Here is a 19,272-nt window from a genome sequence, read left to right as displayed (position 1 = left end):
TGATAACACAATTGTGTAACTGAAATTTGCGAAGGGAATAGAACTTAAATGTTCTCATCAAAAAAAAAAAAAGAGATAATGTGGATATGCTAATTAACTTGATGGGGGAAATCCTTTCACAATGTAGAGGCATATCAAATCATCACATACACTTTAAATTTCTTACAATTTCATCTGTCAGTTATACCTCAATGAAGCTGAAAAAAAATAAATAAGCCCTGGAAGGAAAAAGAAAGAAATAACTGCTCTCCATACCTGGACCCTCTTAGTTACCCTGCTGAGTCATCACTATTATTTCTGACTGGTGTCTTGTAACAAGTAATGAAGAGCAAGCTTGTCTTAGATACATTTTTTTCCCTTAGAAGACATCGTAATGTTATCTCTACATCGAGAATAGCTTGTACCTTTCCTAACTATTAAGCAACAAGGTATTAGGGCATCTGTTTTTGGAAAGACTGAGCAAATCTATAAAATATGACAGCCTTAAAACACACATCTATAAAACTCTGTCTTATAGGTATGTATGAAATAAACACTGCAAAAGCAAAAAATAATTCTTATGATAAAATGGAACATTTAAGTCTATTTGATGAGTATGGTTGCAATTCTGAACCTTTAGGCTGTATCTTCACAACACAAAGGGAAAGGCAGGTTATTTCATCAAAAGAAACAGTAAATATAAATAATTTGGCTCCTCTGCATAAAGGTCTCTAAAACTGACAAAAATAACCCTTTACTATTATAACATTATTTGCTCTGTTTTTTAACCAAATAAATGTTCAACATGAGTCTATTGTTTAAATTTGTTTGCCAATTTTTTTATGGCTACATGGACTCACTTTTTGCTAGACAAATAGCAGAATTTATTTGTTCATTTATTTAACCAGTATTAGTTAATAATATGACATTATTTATGTGTTCACTAACTGAGGGCCTATTGTCTCCTCACTTCACAGGAAATGAAGAAGTTGAATACATTTTTCCTGACTTTAAGGAGTTAATAGTCCATCAGAGAACAAAAGGAAAAGACACAAAAATAGCTGCATTACGGTCAAGAAGCAATCTGGTTTAACAAACAAACAGGTGATAGAGCTGAAAGACCTGGATGGAAAAGGGGGCACAGAGTGAGTGGGAGTAGCTCAGAGTAAGAGACCTGCTGAAAGACTGATGCTGAAAACTGATGAGATCTGGTCTCAGCAACGGGTGCTTTGGGCTCACTACCGTGCAGAGCGGGCAGGAGGACAAGAGAAGATTATGTGAGAAATTACGCAGTATTTTGTTATTATCTTCAAATAACCTGTAAGAAAGTTCTTACTCCTTTTCTATGTCCCTTTACCCCAGGTGTTTTCAGCTTGATACAATTAAGTAACTGCTGATGGGACCTAGAGAAGTGTAGCATCTGATATTTGGGAGGCATTCAATATTTATTAAAAGACAGATACATTAATGGTACTTCCTGAGTTGGGACACATATGTAGCCTTCATGCAAATGAGAAAAAAATCCCTGCATTAGTTGTCCTAAAATGCAAGATAGAGCTGGGAATGTTTCCCACAGGCTGAAACACCTCGTCGGTGGTGTTTCGGGATTAGCGTAATGGTGCCATGAAAGATAAAACAGGGTACAGGGAAGGGTAAAGAGACCAAATAGATCCCCTGAAAGTTTCACCTTGAGAAAATGAAATTTCTCACTCTTGTTAAGTGAAGTGCTTAGATAAACTAGTCATATTTTCAAATGATGAGGGCTACCCTTGTCTCCTGAGTGATATACGGTTGTCAGTCCTTTATTTCAGAGCTGTCTTCTAGTGATCTATACTGTATTAGACATACAGCCATTTAGATGAACTAAAGTCACTGCAAGTAAATTTTGGACTTGATTTCAAACTCTTTAATTATCCAAAATATCTACACACTCTCTTAAAAAAATCAAGTACTCAGGGCTAAAGACATGGTTCTATAAAAAATAAATAATATCTTCCTCACAGTTAATATATTATATTCTTATATTAATTAATATAAAAATAGGTGTCATAATTTAAATGCAATATACAATTGCTTTTGTAACACACTATGCTGCTCCTAGGAATAAAGGAAAACATATTTAAAATCATTCTTTCTCTGGCCTGAGATTTTCCCTGAAAAACTCTACTGTGTTCGAACCACTGCTATTAGGCTTTTAACCCAAACCTTATATTATTCCTTAAGAAAAATATAAGTATCTCAAGAAAAAAGATACCAAAAAAAAAACCCATTAAGCTTTCTTTCTCCCACCTACAGTATCATTTCAGCATATGGTTTTTCAAAAAGGGTACAAATCTAATATGTTAAAACATTAATAAGCAAGTGGACTGTACCGAATGTCTTCTAAAAGCTGAGGGGTAATTGCATCACACGTCGCTCAGGGCATCTGCTAATCACCCTCCACAGACATCTTTGTCCCTAAAGCCCAACTCACCCTGGATGGCAGCCCCACACCAAGCCTCCCTTCTCTGTTCCTTTCTCTCTTTTCTATCCCTTCTTTCCCTTCCTGGCCCTCTCCTTGCCCTTTCTTTGTGTCGCATAATCCCTTCAGGGAGCTCCGCTGCTCTAGTTTAGGAAAATCAAATTTGCTTTTTACAATTCTCTGCTCCACACATCACAAAATTAGCACAAGAGAAAAAACAAAGATTCTTCTCAGGAAATTGGAAGGAAAAAAAAAAAAACCATGAACACTTAAATATTTTTGAATGCTTCTACACATAAGCATATTAGGAAAAAAATGTCACTCCAGAATATTAATTGCATAAATCCTTTTCCCAGGTGGTCTCCAATTAGTCGTTCAGAGTGGGTACGTTAATTCTCCCAAGTCTGTAAGTTTCAGTACAATATAAAGACTAAATTTGAATTGCAAAATTACAAAGCCATTGAAATCACTGATTCAACAAAACCCTGAAATTTGAATATTTTATACTAGGAGAGAGCTTGCATTTTTTTCCCTGAGAGTTACTCCTTATTCTTCAGTTATAATTTCTTCCACTATCCTCCAGTTAAAATCTTCTCAATTAAAAATATTAAATTGGCTGTAATCTTACCATTGTTGTCTCTTGAATGGATCCAAAACTGTTGATAAAAATGTTTACAACTACATCAACAGGAATGCCTGCCAATAAAAATTAAGGATATAATTAGTAGCTGTAAAAAACTTGGTCAGAATCTTCATTTTTTATGGTTTATGCATTTGATTTTTCTATTTTTTCCAATCCGCATGGATGTAAAATTATAAACCTGTGGTTTCAGGATACCATGTTCACAGTTGCTATTGACTTATTTTTCTAAATAGGGATCAACACACAAATAAAAAATGAGTTACATTGTACTTTATAGCGTTAATTATTCAGAAATATTTCTCTCTTAAATTGTAGAAACTCTGGGAAAATACATTTACCTTAATTTTTTTTTTAATTGGGCTGATGCATTTACTTTATGAGACTGTAAATTATTCTTTAAAAAACATCATTTTTAAAATATGGGGTTTTTTTGCATTTTATAATCATTTTAAATTTTTACCTTAAATGGTAAAGCAGAATTCAATTACGATTGCTATATTTTGATTTTTAATTCATGAAAATTCAAAGTTAATCAGACATGTAACAAAATCATTATTAAGATTTTGCCTGACCTGCTGGAAAATAATTTTAAAGTTCATGGAGTGAGAACTAAATTATAATGTTGCCAATTTCTTTCTGTTTCTTTTTTTTTTTTTTTTTTTTTTTTTTTTTTTTTTTTACTCATTGTGAACTGTTGCTTGGGCTAACAAAGGGAAAATGTGAATTTAGCCTTTTAGCCACATAACCTCTGACTGATGAAAAACAGGTGTTGAATCAATGCAGGGTAGACATGTGACAACCTAGAGCGCAGCACTGCTGAAAGTAACCGCAGGTTCTGGTAACGAACAAAAACCCTGTTTTTACAACAGAGTCCTATAACTTCACTTGACTAGAAGCAGCTGCAAGCTTTTCTTTCTTTCTTTCTTTTCTTTCTTTCTTTCTTTCTCTCTCTCTTTCTCTTTCTTTTTTTCTTTCTTTCTTTTTTTGTTTCCACAAAGGAAAAAATAATCAAGCCTTATAATGTTAATCCGATCTACATTAATACCTGTCCTTAACCAGCAACAACGACGACAGTTTTCCAGAGATATGTTCATATAACTTTTCCTAACTCATCAAGAGGAAGCAAGAAAGAAAGAGAGAGAGGAAGAAAGAAGGAAAGAAAGAAAGGAAGGAAGGAAGGGAGGGAGGGAGGGAGGGAGGCAAGCTGTACCATCTTCCCACAACTTTTAGCTCAAGTACAGTTTTGGTTCTTGAAAGGAATGATAGGAGATAATGTTTTGTTGAAGAAAACACAGTCATTTTATTCACAAAGTTAACACGCTTTTAAAAACCATATGGCCACTTTTTTCAGCTAAAAAGTAGAGGGAATTTTTTTAATCAATGTGAAAACCTAATAAAGATTTTAAAAAAAGAATTTAAATGTCTATCAGAGTGTTCTCTATCCTCAAATGAGTATATGGCCATTCTCCTACAAAGTGGAACTTTGGTGTCTGAATGAAAGTCAGAACCTAAATTTTAAATTATTAAGGTTAAGAATACAAAGTACTTAGAAAACCCATCAGATAGGTTAGCCTATTAATTCACAACATATCTTTTTTTTTTTTTTAACTGGGAACTACATAAGCCTATTAGAACTAATGCTTTGCTTATCTTTAAACATTTTTGGCATTAAATTGCTCTGACTTAAGCACATTACATGACAGATGTCAATTTAAAATACACTGTTTTGAATAAAACAAATAAATGATTTTATACAGATAAAATAAGTTTTTAAACTGCAAAGAATGGAGATATTGGGGTGGAGGGAGACCAACCTTTGAAATTTGGTCTTATCCTGGGATCGTAACTGACCAATAGCCTGTTCAGGATATTGCTGGTGGAGTTGGCCGGTACTCGGGCAAGGTCCTCGGCTGACTGCTGCCTACATGAGAAAAAGCAAAACAAAGCCCTGCTAAGTATTTACAATAGCAAGCAACAGGAGTGCGTGATGTTCACTGGAGAAAAGACTTAGCTTTTTGAGACAAATTTGTAGCATGACTTTTCCAAATAGAGGTGAAAAGTAGTAGACCTTATCAGAATCCCAAAAGGTATTTGTCATAAAAAATACAAACAAACACAAAAAGTACTTTAGCATTTAATTTTACCAAATGCATGAAACACTGCCCTAAATACTTCATGTTACTTTCTTTAAATAAAATTAAGCAGACCTCTCACTTGTCCTGAAGCAACATGCAATCAAAATCTAGACAAGCACAAAAGAATGGCAGACAAAGAAACAAGAGCCAAAAAAAAGAAAAAAAAAAGAAAAAAATAGTTTTTGAATAATATATATATTAACCTTCCACCTAAGCAAAGGAGTATGTGAGTACTACAGGATGATATGGCCAGAGAGAGTCCAAGAATTCATAAAACAATCATGCTGACATATAAAATGATATTGTTCAAGAAACACACAAGGAATGCTCTCCGTGGAGTTAAATACATCAGGGATGGGTAAAAGCAATTCCTCAAATAGCAGACCAATTAAATAGGGAAAGTATAGAGCTCTGAGATACAGCTGCCTTTTTCTTTTATATGCACATATTTGCTGTCAACTATCAAAAAGAGAAAAACTGCCATATTTTTCTATTTTAATCACCTTTGAACAGTGAATCTTGACTAAATTGGTAGTTGCTTGGGACCATATAAACACTTCCTTGGAAGCCAATGGAAACTGTTGTTCTTTACTGTTTGTTTGGATTCGTTTACCACCTGTAAAGTCTTATCATATAATCATTTTCCCAGTCCAAAAATAATATCCATGAAAATCACAGGGAAGATTAAAACTACACTTGGAGCATCCAGCATTGTCTATTCTTTACCGAAATGGTAAAAGTGTCAATTTCATAAATGACATTATAGGAAGCAAAAAATGTCATGTGCTTGGCTTTGTTTTAAAATCCCAGCTCTGACCTATCAGGCAATTCTTTTGTGTTAATTATCATACAATGTGCTGATAAGATACAACTACTACAGGTGAAATATGACAGATATTAAGAAGCGTATGAAAAAATCTAAAACTACTATGAGTTGATACAGACAACCTTTTCAAGTAGCTCTCAGAAAGAATCCAAAACATTGGAGGAAAAAAATGAAAACCAATTAGTTAAACCTCCCAAAGGTGCAGGAGATTAAGTAGATTTTTTTCTCACGACCTTATCAGCTCCCATATCCTAGCTGTAGGATTTGGGGACCAGTAATGAGATTTTTCCATTTCATTCTCCAGGATTTGGGGACCAGTAATGAGATTTTCCCATTCAATCATTTTCCGTTTCATTTTTCTACTTCATTCTCAAGAGAATGAGGTTATGTGGAAAAATTAGATATTAAGATGCAAATTAGTGTCCAAACCCATCTACAAGTTTTCTCATTCAAGGGAGGAAAACGGAATTGATAGATTACAAACTACACTTGAATTGGATCAGTTAAGGCCTGCTATTGTTATGTCTCGATATAAAATCCTTCACAAGTACATTTCTTCTAAGCAATAGAATGAACCAGGCAACATAAAGACAATTAACAATTTCTTTTCTTTTTTGGTCACACCACAGGGCATGCAGGATCTTAGTTCTCCTACCAGGGATGGAACCTGTGCCCTCTGCTGTGGAAGTGCGGAGTCCTAACCAGTGGCCGCCAGGGAAGTCCCACGATAATTTTTGTGGTGGAGACATTTCCAGCCTGATTTTTCTCCAGCTGTGAAGAGAGGCAGAATTTGCCACCCCATAATATCTCTTCAGCATAAAAGTTATTTTGAGCTAAAGGCACTTGAAAAACAGCGAATGCAGGGAGAAGATTTCTCTAAATTCTTCTTATCTGCCTAAAGACAGATCCTCCAGAAGGAAGTCACTTGTCTTAAGTCCCCAAAATTAATAAATGTGTATACCTTTTATCCTGTTAGCATGACTGCTGTCAGACTATTTCATAGACCCAGCTATTGAGGATAGAGAGAGGAAAAAAAACCCCCAACAAACCTTTCCTCCCCTTCATCTGTAAGCTGTGTCGTCCAAACTCATTGGATAGCCCGTCTAACTCACTACCAGATTTTATCCTTCCTACAGAATCAGTCCGCCCCCATTCATGGAATATCATAACTCCTCCACATTGTATGTATCCAAACACAACCTATCCTTTAATGCTGCCCTTCTGAAATCCTGCCCCAATCATCCTGGCTTCCTGTAAAAAACACAAACTGATACATTTACTGTTTGGCAATTACTTTGTAGCTTTTTTTTCATATCTACGTGTATATTACCAACCAGATGGAATGCACCCAGTGATTCCTGAGGGAACCGTGGCTTCTATGGTTTTGTAATTCCCTACACTTGTACGGCATTGAATACACGTGGCCCCAGGCAGTCCCCCACGTGCCTGCTCTTCTAGGTTGGTTTCAGCCTCAGGATGCCCGCGGGTGCTATCGTGGTAGCAGCTTCACTCAACATTTCCAGATGAAGAGCATTTGCTCCTGAGATGTCCTCTTAGGAAAAAGGATTCATTTCCCTCAGAAGCTTTCCAGCATTAGCCATTCCTGAACCAACCATTAGCAAAGAGGAAGAAGCCATCATGATTGGCTCAGATCAATAATCTGATAGAGAACAGGTACTGGATAATCAACCACCATGTCCATTACATGATTGCACTTGATCATCACAAAGACTCCCTTGGTTACAGAGGAGAGACATGAACCACACAGAGAATGGCTTTTCAGCAGAGAAAGAGAAAAACCAGATGGGTAGAGAGTCAGCAGTAGCTGACTGCTACTGGAGCCATAGGGTACATGGTATACGGAAACCAGGTCACAGCAAGGTTCAGAGATTGTCTGAAGTGGTAGAGTCAAGAGTGAAACCTGGTAACCCCCATTCCTAGTCGTCATTTCACAAACCTGCCGTAATGGAAGTGAAATATTATCTATCTTCTTATTACCACCCATCCATGTATTGCTTTAGGTGATAAGATAGATAGGTAGATAGATATTACATTAGTCTTACCAATTTTTAAAATCACTAGTCCTGGAAAATCTGACGTTGCCCTTTCTACAACTTGCCAGGGTCACTCTTCCCTCTAGCCATCTCCAAATGCCTAGATTTCTCTCTAGAGTTAAATTTTTAAAAATCTTATTTGCCAGTAACAGCAAAAGCACAGTGTTGGTTGACAAAAATCTCTTGAAATTAAAAGAAAGAAGTATATCAAATATGTTATAGCCCTTTTTCTTTATTCTCATTTGTGTCAATACATATTTTCATGTCTCTGCTGCAGGTAACCTGATATGAGTCTTGAATCAACACTTCACCTTTCTTTATATTAGAAATTCAAAGACATTTTAAAATTTAAGTGAAATCTCATGTAGTTTATATTCACATGGATGAATTCAGCGATTTTTTTCCTACCTAAATAAAAAAGTAGAAATCATTCTTTTTCAGCTTGGTCAATCCTAAAATAACATTAAAGTCACCTCCACACATTAAAATATATTTTAAAAGCCTAGATAGCTACATCACTTTCTTCAAGAGAGCTGAAACAATCTGCATACAGCACATTTTCCTGGGTTTGCACTTTACTATACTTAACCGTGTAATTTGGAAAGCGGCTAGTATTTATACAAAATAACCAGGAATAAGAAGAGTTAAATGATTTTAATTAGGTTCCACGCTCACCGTCTATTTCGTTATTAGAGATTTCACATTCTGAATCTCAGTCCAATGTTTTATCCATCTGAAGAGGCCATTGTGTTTTCTTTCAAGAAATCTATCAGCGATTATGACATTATTACACAACAGGATTGATTTCATGGAAATATGATATTAATTTAAGACACTAACTGAGTCTACTCAGGCAGTCATCAAATGACTAGAGAAAATAATGTCTTTTATATCAAAAGCCTTTTTACAGCCTGTCCTCTTTTGTTCACTCACCTAAACTTGAACTGATGTCATGACTAATACGCTAAGGAATGGACCAGGCTGTAGAGCTGGATGATGTAATGTTTTCCAGCACTAAAGGAAAAATCCAGAAATGTCTTTCCAAAGAGGGAAGCTCAGTTTTCCATTAACTGCAGAAGGTACTTATTTTCCATGACCCTTTAGCGACCACACTGCACTGCTGCATTTCAAAGCTGGTGTGCGCGAGCATATTGGCTTCACAGCCTCCCTTAAACCAGGAATCTGAGTCAAAGGACCGTTTTGTTCTTCCAGTTATAAATACAGCAACCATGGTCACAGGTCTTCTCCGACCTGCGTGTGGCAGGGCACTGGCCAGGTCATCCCAAGGAGGGAGCTGCAGAGCTTTCTGCTGGATGTGAACTCACGCAAGCACCGGGGAGGAAGGAAAGAGCGAGGCGTGCAAAATGTGTACGTTGTCTTATTTCTCCTCTTTACTCTAGGGCAGTGATTCTTTACCTCTTTTTTAGCACCACAGACACCGCTGAGAATATGATGAAAGCTATGTTCTTCCCTTAGAAAATGCCCACAAAGTTTGCAACGCTGAGGGTTCCCGGATGTGCCCCACAGGTTAAGAAACCCTCCTTCGTGGAAACCCATGCTGTTATCATCACCTAAAGTGAGCTAAGGGAAGATTTTTTTTTTTTTTAAAGCTGATGGGACTTTGTCAAAAAGACACAGGAGCCAACTGAAAGAGCTCCCTATGGCCAAATCTAGGATGACTTGAGCAATGAAATAAAATTGTACTGGCTTATAATTCGAAGTATAAAATAAAAATGCATGAGTCCATAAAGATGTGAATAAAATGGCTGATTGAGTAAAAAACGAAATGGTAGAGCACAGGCAAATCTCCGGTGCAGAATTCCAAATAACTGGCATAGATCCTCTGCCCTTAGATTGCTGGGGCATCACACCCCCAGCTTGGTGTGAGCAATGCACGGCGACACCTTTCCAAAGAGCACGGGATGGTAAGGGGGACAAACAGTGAGTTCTCCGGGGGAGGAACCTGACAAATGCGACCTCACCCAGGTGATCAACCTTAACCTCTCAACCAGGTGATAAGTCATGTTGATTCTGTGTACGTTTAACATAATGTGATGGGACTGTCATTTCTAAACCAGTGTTCTTCCTCCCCAGAACACATAACTTCAATCTAGTCCTGACAAAAACATCAGACAAATCCCAGTGGAGGGACATTCTACAGACCACCTGACCACGATTCCTCAAAGCTTCCATGGCCACAAAGAACAAAGTCTGAGAAACTGTCACAGCCAAAAGGAGCCTAAGGACGTGTGAGAACTAGATGCAATTTGTATCCTGACTGGGGACCTAGAACAGAAAAAGGACATTAGGTGACCACTAAGCAAGCTAAATATAGACTATGGTTAGTAACAGTATACCACTGTTGGTTCTTTTTCTAAACATCTTTATTGGAGCATAATTGCTTTACAATGGTGTGTTAGTTTCTGCTGTATAACAAAGTGAATCAGCTATACATACATATATCCCCATATCCCCTCCCTCTTGCATCTCCCTCCCACCCTCCCTATCCCACCCCTCTAGGTGGTCACAAAGCACCGAGCTGATCTCCCTGTGCTATGCGGCTGCTTCCCACTAGCTATCTATTTTACATTTGGGAGTGTATATATGTCCATGCCACTCTCTCACTTCGTCCCAGCTTGCCCTTCCCCCTCCCCGGGTCCTCAAGTCCATTCTCTACGTCTGTGTCTTTATTCCTGTCCTGCCCCTAGGTTCTTCAGAACCTTTTTGTTTTAGATTCCATATATATGTATTAGCATACGGTATTTGTTTTTCTCTTTCTGACTTACTTCCCTCCGTATGACAGACTCTAGGCCCTTCCACCTCACTACAAATAACTCAACTTTGTTTCTTTTTATGGCTGAGTCTTGAGTTGTAAAAAATGTGCTAAACTAATGTAAGATGTTAATAATAAGGGAAACTAGATGCAGGATATTGGGAACTCCATATTATTTTGACAATTTTTCTATAAATCTAAAACTGTTCTAATTTTTTTTTTAATTTATTTATTTTTGGCTGCGTTGGGTCTTCGTTGCTGCGTGTGGGCTTTCTCTACTTGCGGTGAGCAGGGGCTACTCTTCTCTGTGGTGCACGGGCTTCTCATTGTGGTGGCTTCTCTTGTTGCGGAGCACAGGCTCTAGGTGCTTGGGCTTTAGTAGTTGTGGCTCACAGGCTCTAGAGCGCAGGCTCAGTAGTTGTGGTGCACGGATTAGTTGCTCCACGGCATGTGGGATTTTTCTGGACCAGGAATCAAACCCGTGTCCCCTGCATTGGCAGGTGGATTCTTAACCACTGTGCCACCAGGGAAGTCCCTGTTCTAATTGTTTTAAAAAGTTTATTTGAGGAACAAAAAAGAAGAGGGGGGAAAAATAATAATAATAATAATAATAAACACCTCACCAAAGATGAGCAAGATGGCAAATAACATATGAAAAGATGCTCCACATCATGTATCACCAAGGAAATGCAAATTAAAACAACAATGAGGTACCACTACACACCGATTAGAGTGGCCAAAATCCAGAACACCAACAACATCAAATGCTGACAAGGATGTGGAGCAACAGGAACTCGTATTCATTGCTGGTGAGAAAGCAAAATGGTGCAGCCACTTTGGAAGACATTTTGGTGGGTTTTTATAAAATGAAACATGCTCGTACTGTATGATCCAGTAATAGCACTCCTTGGTATATACCCAAAGGTGATGAAAACTTATGTCCACACAAAAACCTGCACACAAGGTTTACAGCAGCTTTATTCATAACTGCCAAAACTGGAAGCTACCAACACGTCCTTCAGTAGGTGAATGGATAAATAAACTGGGGGACATCCAGACAGTGGAACGTTATTCAGCACTAAAAAGAAATGAACTGTCAAGTCATGAAAATAAAAGGAGGAAACTGAAATGCATATTTCTAAGAAGCCAATCTGAAAAGGCTGTATAGTTCCAACCATATAACATTCTGGAAAAGGCAAAACTAGAGACAGTACAAAGACCAGCAGTTGCCCAGGGCTTGGAAGTTTGGAGGAGAGATGAGTGGGCAGAGCACAGAGGATTTTTAGGGCAGTGAAAATACTCAGTATGACACAATAATGACAGATACATGTCATTGTGCATTTGCCCAAATCCACAGAATGCTCACCACCAAGAGTGAATCCTCATGGAAACTATGGACCTTGAGTGGTCACAATGTAGATTCATCAACTGTAACAAATGTACCATCTGGTGGGGATGTTGATAATGAGGGAGATTAGGCCATTGTAGGGGCAGAGGGTACACGGGAAATCTCTGTACCATGCTCTCTATTGTGCTGTGAACCTAAAAATTCTCTGAAAAAGTAAAGTTAAGAGAAAGAACAAGAAAGAAGCTAAAAGATTCAAGAGAGGCAATCACACTTTCTTATTCCAAAATCCACAGCCATAACTGGAGGTAAACTCTCTATACAGTCAGGTAAAACTGACATTTTGATCATACGTGAAGGCTGGGGCTTATGAAAAACCACTGCTACAAGTCTGTACAATACCCTTACTAAGAGGTTAGTTCCCATTTTTATCTACATGGAAGGATTTTTAATTAGACAATCAGAGAGACATACAAAGACAGACAAACACTTCCTAGGTTCAGGTAATGAATTATGTCAGTAGTTATTTAAGAATCCAGATAATTGTGGGTTTATTGTAGAGTATTTTTATTTGTTTTGTATTCGCCTTACTATAGTATAATTTATTATCACCTCTCTTAACAGCTTCGGTATTTATTTTCCATTTGGTTTTCCCAGATTAAATTGTGAACGGAAGGTTTATGAATACAGTGAGTGATACCTTTGACTGACTAGTTGACTTAATTAGTTTTATATTATTTGAAAAGAATGTGTTTATGAGCGTATGTGTATATGTGCAGCAAACTCTGTTGTGTTATAATTTTCCAAGAATTATAATTACAAACAGTGTTCCTTAACAACTGTTTTATTTATCACTCCAGTTGGGCTTAAGGAACTGTTAAATCCCATGGAAACATTTGACAAACTTGTCTGTCTTCAATTACGCAATTACGTTACCCATGGCCCATAGAAAAAAATATTTTTCATGAAGTAGAAACATCTATTTAGAGATGCTATATATTGGACACTAGTGATTTCCAAAACTCATCAAAGGCTGCGGTCCTTTTGATACAAGCCTCATGGCACAAGGAATTAAACTTAAACCTCAACTCAAACAAAATGTTTGCTGTGCAATTATTTTCCATACTACACAGAAATGGTATTCCATCCAGCCCAGAAAATCAGAATCCCTAGTATCGCAATAATACCTCTGACTCTGAGACGAATTACAACTGGAACAGGACTTATCTTCTGTCAGTTTTCCACACGTAGCATAAATGTAACATACTTCCCTTCTGGCCTAAGAGACGTGGTAATAAGGTAAGCTCCACAGTCACATAATAAAGTTAAGTACGGGTATCACTGAAGACACTCTTACCTTACGAGTGGGCGCTGTTCTAGTGCCAGACAGACTGTGAGATGGCCACGTGACACTGGCAAATCACCTACCCTCTCTGAGCCTCTGTGTACTCACCTTTCAATGAAGGTCTAGATGAGGTGACCTCTAAGGTCCGTCCGATCGCCCTGTGATGGATCCTGGGGCGCTGCTTCCCCCCAGATCTCCCAGCGCAGCTGAGGCTGCCAGAAATGTGGCTGCTTAAGGCTCTGAGCTCGGTCTCTTCGGAAACAGCCTTCAGCTGAAGGCAACTCACGTCTGAAGACTCTCTGTGGGGACACCAAGCCCCAAGTCCCCCTCTACTAACCGAGGCCGCTCTGAAAGGCCATCCCAGCCTCGAGCTCCCGGGGCATCAACTGAAGCCTCAGCTGCAACTGCCTTGTTCCTGTGTTTGAATCTGCCTTTCTCAGCCCCAAGAGGTCTTGTTCCCAAAACAATCTCATTCTGCAGGTCAATCTCCATCTCAGGGTCTGTCCCTGAGAAAACTCAACTGAGGACATTAAACAATAAGATCCCTTAAAGAACAACAAAAGCTTCACCAGTCACGCAACTACAATATGCTGCATTTCTCTTCTCCTTCAGTCATTTAAGGTTTCATTTAAGAAAGCTCTTGGCATTCACAACACGCCATGCACAGTGCATGTGCTAGTTAGGTATTCAAGAGTCAGACACACATCTGGATGATTCTGGCATGAAGGTGGTATTTAAAGCTGCAGGTTCTGATGACTGTGTCCGGTGATTCTCAGCTTCGATTGTGCACTGAGTCCCCCGGAGGAGCTCTGCAAACTACAGATGCGAAGCCCCACGCCCCACCTCCAGATTGAATTAGTGCGGGGTGAGACCCAGGCATCAGGATTTAAAAGCTCCTTGGATGATTTTAATGATTAGACAAATCACTAGTTAGAAAAAAAAAAAAAGTTTACAGTGACAAAAGGACATGGAATTGAAACACCAGGAGCCCCAACATTGAATGAGTAGATGGAGGAAGATAAGCTGACAATTAAGGCAAAGGATAATAAGCTGCCCAAGAGGAAGGATGTGTGGACTGAGAATGTCGCCTGCCATATCAGTAAACAAAGGATGCTGCAGCCATCAAGCCATCACATGACAGCCGCCCCCGGCGGTGCCCCCTGAGGGGACTCAGGACGAGAAAGCACAGGACGCTGGCCCCCGGCAGCTGAGGGGCACGTCAAAGGAAGGGTTTCAGTGAGGCCGGACTCTTGCATCTTCCCATACATAGAAAAGTGCTAAATTCATTAACTTGAGATGTCTGGCTTTCGTTCACTAACGGTAATCTTTTGATGTTCCGATTAGTTGGTCTTTGTTGCAAAAACTCCTCTGTGTCCTGGCTCTCCCCGTAGCTCTTTGGAACAGTCCCTCCGAGCTATTCTGAGAGGCTGCATCCTGGGCTTAAGTCCTCAGTTTTGTCCGCCAAATAAAGCATAATTCTCAACTTTTAGGTTGTGCATTTTTTTTCTGTCAACAGAGAAAACCCGCAAGTGTGGAGTCAACAGAACTCCAGGAAAAAAATATTTGATGGAAGGGTTGGTTCATAGGACCAAAGCTGCTGAGAGGTTAATAAGTTGAGGACTAAAGACTCTTCCCAGGATTGAGCAAAAGGGAGAGCTGCTTTCCAGCTGAGGGAGAGACAGAAGCCACACTGGATGGAATGGTAAGACGTAGGGCGGGAGATGGCATGAAGAATTTGATTGGAGGGACTTCAGGAGATGGAACAGGAAATTCTCCTCCCGCCGTGGACACACCGTCTCAACAGCAAGGCACGATCCACCCCCTCTGTGAGAAATCCAGAAACTAACCGACAGGCTTCTCCACCCAACCAGCCTCAATGACCCCAGTAGGAAAAGGGGAGACACTGTATCCCCACAATCCCCATCCCCCAGGCACCGCCCCCCACAACACAGACCAGAGAGAACAGGGAAAGAGTGGAACCAGCATCCCAGTTCATTGGGGTGCCACCCCAGGGACGGGCTTCTAGCTCGCCTGCCTCCGGACAATGATGGGGCCAGTGGATACCAGTCCCGTGGGGACCACAGAGATCCAAGCCGGGGCTGGAACCAGGGGCACTGGCCACGGCCCCTCCTGCCACCTTAGTGCACAGTGTTGAGCTCTAAACCCCAGCTCTGGGGGACTTCCCTGGTGGCGCAGTGGTTGAGAATCCGCCTGCCAATGCAGGGGACACAGGTTCAAGCCCTGGTCCGGGAAGACCCCACATGCCGCGGAGCAACTAAGCCTGTGAGCCACAACTACTGAAGCCCATGTGCTTAGAGCCCGCAAGCCACAACTACTGAGCCCACATGCCACAACTACTCATGCCCATGCGCCTAGAGCCCGTGCTCTGCAAGGAGAGAAGCCACCACAATGAGAAGCCCGCGCACCGCAACGGAGAGTAGCCCCCACTCGCCGCAACTAGAGAAAGTCTGCGCACAGCAACAAAGACCCAACGCAGCCAAAAATAAATACATAAAAATAAATAAATTTATTAAAACAATAAAAAATAAAACTCTACCCCAGCTCCTCCCCGCATCTGCACCCCAGGGTCCCTGCCACCTCTGCACAATAGACACTGTGTGGAAATAACCTAATGTCTATTGACAGATGAATGGATTTTTAAAAGCAGTCCATACATACACACAATGGAATATTACTCAGCCCTAAAAAAGGAAATCCTGCCATATGCAACAACACAGATGGGCCTGGAGGACAGGATGCTAAGTGAGATAAGCCAGTTTCAGAAGCACAAATACTGCAGGATTCCACTTATACGAGGAACCTAAAATAGTCACACTCATAGAGACAAAGGAAAAAATAGGGGTTGGTGGGAGTGAGGAGGGAACTGGACTTGGTCATCAACAGGTGTAAAATTTCACTTACGTAAGATGAGTAAGTTCTGGAAATCTACTGTACAACGTTGTACCCAAAGTCAACCACACTGTATTGGACACAAAAATCTGTGAAAAGGAGTAGATCTCATGTTAAGTGTTCTTGCCACAATAAAAATCTTTTAAATTTAAGAAAAAAAAAAACAATATCCAGTGACAACTCGCCCCAAAAGAAAATCCACGCTGTGTTTATACATACAAAATATTGTGACTGAGTTATTACTCAGTTTAAGATAGAAAAAAAAGTCAGTCAAATTACTAGTTTGCTTTTGTGTTTTTTTAACCAAATGGCTGATTATTTGAACTATTTCCCTAGCTAATATTTGAAAACCAAGTTTAACGTCCTGGCTTTCTTCTAAGGAAAATCTGGCCCATGAAGAGATTAAAAAAATGAATACTAGCAGGACAAAACATCACTGGGTATAGTTCCTAAATACTTGGACTTTAAAAATTAATAAAATAAATCTACTCTTTGTTACCACCCCCAAAAGAAGAGTTGGACTATACTGACTCCAGAAAAGGAGAAAAACTGACTAGAAACAAGTGTGGGTTTCAGAAACATGTGGGAATTTTTCTTTACATTAGTCTGTGATGTAAAATCTGAGTATGTGATAAAAGATGCAGTTGAGTGGAAAAACTTGAAAATACTAATTCCCATTTCCGATTCCACTCCCCCCAAAAAAAACCAGAGTCAATGGAATCTAAGCCATGGGAGACAGAATTAGTCCTGGATGGAGGTGGGGAGTGCCTTCTCTGAAAGGGGAAAGGTGGGGGATACAGGCAGGATCATATGCCTGGTGGGAAAACAGTCAGACCAATGTCCTGTCCTCCTTGAAAGTTTCACGCTAACAATTCAGAACAATTTTCTTGTTTACCTGCCAAGAATTAAGCTATCACAGAGCAGCCAGAAGATAAAAAATGAAACATACTGAATTGTATTTTAAAACAATTCCGAACCTTAAAGGTAACCAAAAATACATCAATGTGACTGATTTTGAAACTTATGTTTTAAAGGTATTATGATACAGTATCCAATACTGTTGCCAAATGATTCACTAATCATGACTAATATCAATCACGGACTATCATTGTCTATATTTGTTAACAACTTCGGGGGGAAATGTTCTGTGAGTGTAAATTTTGCAAGAGTTGAATCTACTTCTCCCTCACAGAACCCACACTTAAATGGAACTACCAGTCTCCATATTCTGCACGGGTAGCGCTCAACACATATTGAGTTACACAACTGCAGCCAGGCGTTTTCCTCAGCCTTGGAAAAGTGCGCACAAAACAACATGCAAAAACCCCTGCCCTCCTGGAGCTCAACCCCGGACTCGGGGAGTGATTGCCACCGGACAGGAATCCAAAAGCCCCCAGTTCCCAGTTCTGAAAGAGCAGGGAACTGTTCAGTGCTAAGGTTTGCATCTGATGCGCTTTCAAATACCCATGATCCAGCCACATTTAGGAAAAGGTGGTTGTCGCAACTTGACGATAAATATCTCCATTCCCAGTTCATTTGCTTTGCCTATTTTCCCATGTACGTTGCTCTGTTTACCTTTTTATTTCACGTTCAACTAAAAATTAGAAACAAAATCGAGTCCATACCATGTCAGGGACCATCCCAAGCTTTTGTATCTACCTGTGTGAAGATGGATATGCTGATTCTAAACTTCACAGGGAAATGCTATGAGCCCAGGATGGCCAAGGTGACATGGAAGGAGAACCAAGCAGGGGATGCGAGGCTTTCCACTCCCTTGATGTGGGGGGGGGGGGGGGTGTCACTGCACAAGGTGAGCGGTCCCGGACCAGTGGGACAGAAAAGAGAAGCGATGACCGACCTACAGTAAATGTACACTTGCCAGTTAGCAAAGTAAGGAGAGCCTTTTGCATAAATGTGCCGCCCTCACTGGGTGTGCCTATCCCATCATACACAAACAATGAGCTGAAGTGGGCTGCAGAGCTAAACGTGAAACACGAGACAGTGACAGCCTCTAGGAAAATAACCAAAACAGACTACTTCGTGACCTGCATCAGAGAAAGATTTCTTAAATAAAACACAAAAGCATTAATAAAAATTAATAAATCAGACTTCATTAAAAATAAGCACCTTAAATTAGGAGTTTGGAATTAACAGATATATACTACTAAATACAAAACAGATAACCAACAAGGACCTACTGTATAGCACAGGGAACTCTACTCAATACTCTGTAATGACCTATATGGGAAAAGAATCTAACAGTGGATACATGTACATGTATAACTGAATCACTCTGGTGTACCCCTGAAAGTAACGCAACATTGTAAATCAACTATACTTCAAAAGAAAAAAATAATAATAAGCACTTCAGTTCATCAAAAGACACTGTTAAGACATGAAAATGCATAACAAAGATGGGAGAACTGACTGTAGTACAGTCATCCAGCCATATCTGCAACCAGGATTCAACCAACCTCAGTTGGAAAACATGTGAGGAGAAAAAAATTCCAGAAAGTTCCAAAAAGCCAAACTTGAGTCTGCAGTGTGCTGGCAACTATTCACATAGCATTTGCGTGGCATGAGGCACTGCAAGCACGCTAGAGATGATTCTTTGCACTGTACATCGTTGTTATATACACTTTTTCTGTACGGTTTATGATGATTTTCAGATTGCCACTGTATCATTCTGAGCCTTCCTAAACCATATATTAAAGGCAACATCCCCTTCTCGTCTAAAAGAAAGACATATGTAGCCCTTGACATGAGAGGCACCATTAGTGACAGCACCCTGGCTCTGGAAG

At 39.6% G+C, this 19,272-nt stretch overlaps 1 protein-coding gene across 2 annotated transcripts in view; it reads right to left on the bottom strand.

The window, feature by feature from the left end:
* GLRB (glycine receptor beta) overlaps window positions 1-19,272 on the bottom strand; it is a 79,780-nt gene that overhangs the window by 35,758 nt on the left and 24,750 nt on the right. For both annotated transcript variants that reach the window (XM_082461800.1, XM_082461799.1), the window contains exons 3-4: window positions 4,898-5,004; window positions 3,069-3,136 (exon numbers count right to left, since the gene is read on the bottom strand). In XM_082461800.1, coding sequence (XP_082317926.1) covers window positions 3,069-3,136; window positions 4,898-5,004 — 175 coding nt within the window. The remainder of the gene's footprint in view (window positions 1-3,068; window positions 3,137-4,897; window positions 5,005-19,272) is intronic.

This window comes from Balaenoptera physalus (assembly GCF_965194825.1).
Source record: "Balaenoptera physalus genome assembly, chromosome: 5".
Classification (NCBI taxonomy): domain Eukaryota; kingdom Metazoa; phylum Chordata; class Mammalia; order Artiodactyla; family Balaenopteridae; genus Balaenoptera; species Balaenoptera physalus.
This window is presented reverse-complemented; position numbering and strand designations above follow the sequence as displayed.